Below are 6,232 nucleotides of genomic sequence, written 5' to 3' on the forward strand. Positions count from 1 at the left end.
AAAATATATTTGTTGGTTGAAGTGTTGATTTTTTTTGCCTAGGTTGAAGTATTTTTTGGTTAAATGAGCTTTGTAGGTTCTAATTTTGAAATTATGTAATTAAAAGTTGAATTTGGTTATGTATATTTGTGTGAGGTTGTCAAATGTTGAATTAGTTTGATATTCATAGTTTGTAAATTTTTTTGGGTTGCTATATTGTTCAAATTATTTAGTTGAATGTTGAATCAGGTGATAGTTATAGTTTGAATTAAGATGGGCGAAGATCAATGGGCATATTACAATGCGATGTTCGAAGAAGTCGATATGGATTTTCAAGATGAAGAAGATTGTGGTGTGAATGAAGCACATGTTGATTGTTCAGATATTTTTAATAGTTCTCAGGTAATCATGTCGATTAGTTTTAATGTTTGGTCTAATGTATGATTTGTGTAAAAATTAATATTTCGTGGTTGTGTCCTAGGTCTTTGTAACCCGAGAAGATGTTTTGAAGTGGGCTTAAACGGTTGTCCATGAAAATGGTTTTGTTGCAGTAATTATGAGGTCTGATACATATACTGGTAGTAGAGGAAGAACTTCATTTGTGTTAATTGGGTATGAAAGGAGCGGTAAGTACAAGGGTAGGAATAAAGAATTTGTTAGAAGAGACACAGGTACTAGAAAATGTGGTTATCCCTTTAAGATTCGTGAAAAATCAGTGCATGGAGGTGAAGGTTGAACGGTGAAGCTGATATGTGGGATTCACAACTATGAATTGGAGAAGACCTTAGTTGGACATCCATATGCTGGGAGATTGACAGATGATGAGAAGAATATCATTGCTGATATGACGAAGTCGAATGTGAAACCAAGAAACATCCTACTAACGTTGAAGGAGCACAACAGCAGCAGTTGCACCACAATCAAACAAATCTACAATGCAAGAAGTGCATATCGTTCTTCAATCAGAGGAGATGACACTGAAATGCAACACCTAATGAGGCTCCTTGAACGTGACCAATACATTCATTGGCATAGATTGAAGGATGAAGATGTGGTGCGTGATTTGTTTTAGTGTCACCCAGATGCAGTTAAGTTATGTAACGCATGTCATCTTGTTTTTTTTATAGACAGTACCTACAAAACAAATAGGTACAGGTTCACATTGCTTGACATTGTGGGGGTGACACCAACCGGGATGACTTTCTCTACTGGGTTTGCATATCTGGAGGGTGAGCGCGTGGACAATCTTGTATGGGCATTGGAACGGTTTTGAGGCCTTTTTTTAAGATACGATTGTCTTCCTGTTGTTATTGTCACAAACAGAGACCTAGCCCTGATGAATGCTGTGAAAGTTGTGTTTCTGGAGTGTACGAATTTGTTGTGCAGGTTTCACATAGACAAGAATGTGAAGGCAAAGTGTAAATCACTAATTGGTCAGAAGAATACCTTGGACTATGTAATGGATAGCTGGGGTAACCTGGTAGATTGTCCTTTGGAACAGGAGTTCCTTGAGCACCTTCAAAGGTTTCAAGTAGCGTGTTCCCTGTGGCCAATGTTCATTGACTATATATGTGAGACATAGATTGTCCCACACAAGGAGACATTTATCTTGGCCTGGACGAATAAGGTGATGCACCTAGACAACACAACAACAAATAGGTATTTAAATGTTTTATTATTTTAGTCAAGTTTCTTTTAATGATTGTTTGGAACATTATTGTTATTAATTTGTCTTCTCTGTTGTGTGTTTTAAATGTAGGGTTGAATCTGTTCATTGGTCTTTGAAAAGGATATTACAGAATAGCGTTGCAGACCTCTATAGTGTTTGGGATGCAATGAACAACATGATGACGCTGCAGCACACTGAAATTAGAGCATCATTCGAAATAAGTACGCATGTCGTTGGTCATGTTTTTAAGAAAACCTTATACAAGAGGCTTCTGGGAATGGTGTCAAGGTACGCTTTAAATTAAATTTTGGTTGAGTTTGAGCGCATACGTCATTTGAAAGACAATCTGTCTTCTTGTGGGTGTGTCTTGAGAACCACGCTAGGTCTTCCTTGTGCATGCGAGCTACAAAGGTATGATGGTGGCAGCATCCCACTGGATGCAGTCCATATGTACTGGAGCAGACTTAATTTTTCAGACCAGGGGCTATGTGAGGCCAAAGTGAGCATCAAGGAAGAGATTGATAGAATACATAAAAGATTCGAGGAACTTGATGTTTGCGGGAAAGTTACTTTCAAGAGTAAACTCCGAGAATTCGCATTTCTCGATGAGACCTCTATGTGCCCTCCTCCAACAAAGGTTAAGACGAAAGGTGCCCCAAAAAAGGTAATGAAAAGAAGCGAAAGATCGACAAAGCGTGATCCATCTTATTGGGAGTATGTTGATGCTTATCATTCGGTTCAAAACAGCAACACCTCAGTCAGACCCAATGCATCATCTTTTGAACCACCGAAGCCAGCAAGGATGATCCCCATGTTGGATCAATTTCCGCCATTTATGCATGGTTTCATTGAGGATGTTGTTGATGTGAAAACAGATGGTAGTTGTGGATATCGGTCAGTTTTCGCTTTGTTACGTATGGGAGAAGAGTGTTGGGCCATGATGCGTAACAAATTGATTAAAGAAATTGGCAAATGGTCGCAAGACTACATAAAGATCTTAGGTGGCACGGAGAGATATGAACAGCTGAGGTTGTCCCTACACGTGGATGGGTTATCCAAGGTATGTGTTTTATGCTTTTTATTTACATAAGTAATGTTTACATGACTGACACATGTATTTGTTATGTGATTTAGGTTAGTATGGACAAATGGATGGATATAATGGATATGGGATATGTAATTGCGTCAAGATATAATGTAATCCTTGTATCGTTGTCACGACAACAGAGCTTCACATTTTTTCCTCTCAGAAGTCGACCACCAGCCGATTCTGCTGCGCACCGCATAATATACGTCAGTCATGTGTTTGACAGTCATTTTGTTTAGGTCCATTGAAAATTCGTTTGCTCAAATAATTTCAATTATTGAATGAGTTGGTTTGTTTGTTTAACTTATTATTGTAATTTCACTTACAACAGGTTTATCTGAAAGATCGTTGTCCCTTACCGCCTATGGCGTTGTTGTGGTCAAGCAATGCGTATCCGGAGACAAAACAATGGCCAACTGCATATGTAGGTAGAATGCAGCAATACTTAAGCCTAATGACAATTAATACAACGCATGTAGACCTAAGCGGACACTAAACTTGTAATATTTATGTATCTATATTTACATTGGATTTATGTTCATGTAATTAATGAATTGTTCCGTGAACAAGTGTTAGTGTGTCAAATTGTTATATTTGTGTTGAACTGAATGCTAGTTATATGTTTCTAATAGGTCGAAAACCAACTTTTTTTTATTTTTGGTGCCTCGGTTTGAGGTGCGATTTGATGGAACGGGGCACTGCTTTTATTTTTTTTGGGTTCCTTGACGTGCAAACATGTCAAATAGTGGCCCTGGATAGTCTCAAGCGGCTCCCACATAATTTTAAAAAAAGCCCGAACAGGGGTATTTAGGCATGTTTCTAAAAGGCCCAAAACCATTTTTTTTTATTCTTTATTGTACGTATATATATGGTTAAAGTTTCTTAGTGACCATAACATTGTATTACTTTAACATATTTTTTCCAACAGGACAATAAGTTTATTTTACATATTTTTTTCTTTAATAAAATTGTCATGTCATAATTTTTATTTTTTATTTCCATATTTGAATGAATGGAATAACATTATTTTCAACATGACAATTTTTTTTCTTTTCCTAATATTATCTCCTTGTTAAATTATTTTATCTTCTTTATTTTATATATTCAAATACCATTATAAATGTGACTCATGTGTGTGGTTTATATTTAAATTTCAAACCATATATTTATAGAGAGACAAACATAAATCATAAATGATGTAAGTAAATGTGTTTTATGACATACATAAATAAATACAAAAATTAATAATTTAAGTACAATAAAAATATAAATCCTAATCTATGCGGCGTCTCTGGCGCGGCCTAAGACTTCCATTTGCGGCGTCACCTCTAGCTCAGACAACGAGTCATGATGTCATGTAAGTCAATGCCCTCAATGACCATCCTGAGGTTGTTGACCCGCTCCAAATCCTCAACAATCGCTCCTAAATCCTGAGCCATCCCCTGACATCCTTCGCAGTGAACCTGTCACAGTCAAAATAACAAAGTCAGTGTCACATTTTTAAAAAATTTAAATTATGAAAAACTACAGAAGTTATGCTTACCACTGAATGGGTAGGGAGATCGGTCGCGACTGAAACCTCGGGGATGGGTGGCTCCTCATGATGAGGGGGAGGCGGATGTCTCGACGCAGCAGTATCCTCGGTCTGCGTGACGAATGGGTGCGATATCCGAAAAAACCACTCCATGTAGTCTAGCACCACCTGTCCAGGAACTACACAGAGCTCCCCTGAAGGCACCAAATGGTCTGAAAAATGCAGCCACCGGTCATCTATATCATCACCCGTCAAAGAATCACAAATCGGCGGTGGAGGGACCGTCTGAAGGTAGCCAAACTGTCGAAGAACCCGCTCAGGTCGAACGTACACCACAGTCTGACCCCATCTAAGTTGGCCGGTGTATGACAATATCAAGTCAAAGGCCCTGACTCCCCGGTACTCACATAGGGCATCCAGCACACATAAGTCACAATCAGGGCATCCAAACGTCTCCGATACAAGGCTCCCTTGATCCTCATCATATGAGCCTTACTCGTAAGCCACCTGCAGGCCCGTGGGCTCCCCTCATCATAAGCATCATGAACAACGGATGTATGCACTGTAGGAAAGTGCTCGTATATCCAGCACTACAAACACATAGTCAACATCAATAAAAAAAAAAGAGATTCAATGCTATTTCAATTTAAATTATCAGTGATAATACGTACCTGGAGAAGTGTAATATAACCGCCCAACTGTCGTGTAGAGGCCTGCGACGCGTCGTTCAGATGCTCGTACATGTGGACTAATGTCGCCGCTCCCTAGGCGAATCCCCCTACCTGGGCTAGGTCCCTGAAAGCCTCCAAGTGCACGACATGTACATGGGTTGAACTCTTGTTGGCGAAAAGAGTACAACCCACCAAGTGGAGCAGATACGTGCGGGCTGCTACAACCCATTGTCTGGCCCTGCACTGGCTCTCATACAAGTCCTAAAGCCACCCCAACCGGACATGAGGCCCACCAGCCTGTCGGGTCTCAAATGTAACCTCCTCATGACTGACCTCAAGAAGCTCCGTCAGTAGACCAATCGCGTCTGAAGTAACAAGCGGCTCGAACGTATGCAGCGCGCCAGTGATGGGAAGGTGTAGGAGTGACGCCACGTCATCCAGCATGATCGTCAACTCGCCTACTGGCAGGTGGAACGTGCTAGTCTTGCGATGCCACCTCTCGATGAAGGCGGATATAAGTCCAGAATCAGTGGTGATAATAGAACACCTGATCAGTGGACTCAATTCGGTGCCAGCAATCAACCCTTCGATCTCAGGCGCTGGTCTCCCAATTTTATCTACTTTTCTACCGTGGGAGACCAACTTCAGATCGAGTTGTTCCTAAATTGAATAACAATTTATAATAATGTGTATATAAAAAACAATCCAACTACAAATAATTTTTATGTAATTAGTCAACATTAAAAACTACGTACCTGTCCACTCCAAATGCTGTGTGCGACATGCACAGCAAAATCGGTCAAAATCGATGGGTCGCGTGGTCCACCGGGGAAACCCTCATCTGCGGCAGGTGACCCCAAGCTCCCATCAGTAGCCACTCCCTCTGTCTGAATAGCATCGACGGCGCCTGTCATCTCTGGGGTGGCATCATACACATGAGGAACATCCTCATGCGACTGAGGCACATCCTCAGGTCTCTCTGTGACGTCCTCACGTAGACGAACCCGTTGCCTACATCCTGAAGCAGTAGGTCTACGACGCAGAGAAACATCAGCCTCATGCGCATCCTCACTAATGCCTCTACCTCTACCAGCTCCTAACGCACGACCTAAACCTCGTGTTCTAACCATGATCTGAAATCATGAAGAACATTTATTTTTTTCGGTCAAATTAAATATTCAAATAATTGGTAACAAAGCTTTGTCATTACAAATTTGTTGAAACACATGTTTTGTATGTTTCTTACTAATTTGGTCAAATTAAGTTTTCAATGTTTCTTGGACATGATGTTC

General features: G+C 40.3%; 1 protein-coding gene across 1 annotated transcript; it reads left to right on the plus strand.

Moving 5' to 3' along the window:
- The first annotated feature begins 535 nt into the window (after nucleotides 1–535).
- LOC114368179 lies at nucleotides 536–2,974 on the plus strand. Its single transcript, XM_028325518.1, has 6 exons — nucleotides 536–605; nucleotides 1,107–1,245; nucleotides 1,366–1,503; nucleotides 1,739–1,936; nucleotides 2,021–2,708; nucleotides 2,783–2,974. Exons 1-6 carry the CDS (start codon nucleotides 536–538, stop codon nucleotides 2,972–2,974), a joined length of 1,425 nt encoding a protein of 474 aa, XP_028181319.1.
- Nucleotides 2,975–6,232: the final 3,258 nt, after the last annotated feature.

Source organism: Glycine soja, chromosome 9, assembly GCF_004193775.1.
Source record: "Glycine soja cultivar W05 chromosome 9, ASM419377v2, whole genome shotgun sequence".
NCBI classification, from domain to species: Eukaryota; Viridiplantae; Streptophyta; class Magnoliopsida; order Fabales; family Fabaceae; genus Glycine; species Glycine soja.

Coding starts and splice junctions, on each gene's coding strand:
- LOC114368179 (XM_028325518.1), top strand. CDS start 536: ATGAGGTCTGATACATATACTGGTAGTAGAGGAAGAACTTCATTTGTG. Junction 1,504..1,738: donor TTCCTTGAGCACCTTCAAAG/GTTTCAAGTAGC, acceptor TTTTAAATGTAG/GGTTGAATCTGTTCATTGGT. Junction 1,937..2,020: donor CTTCTGGGAATGGTGTCAAG/GTACGCTTTAAA, acceptor GTGTGTCTTGAG/AACCACGCTAGGTCTTCCTT.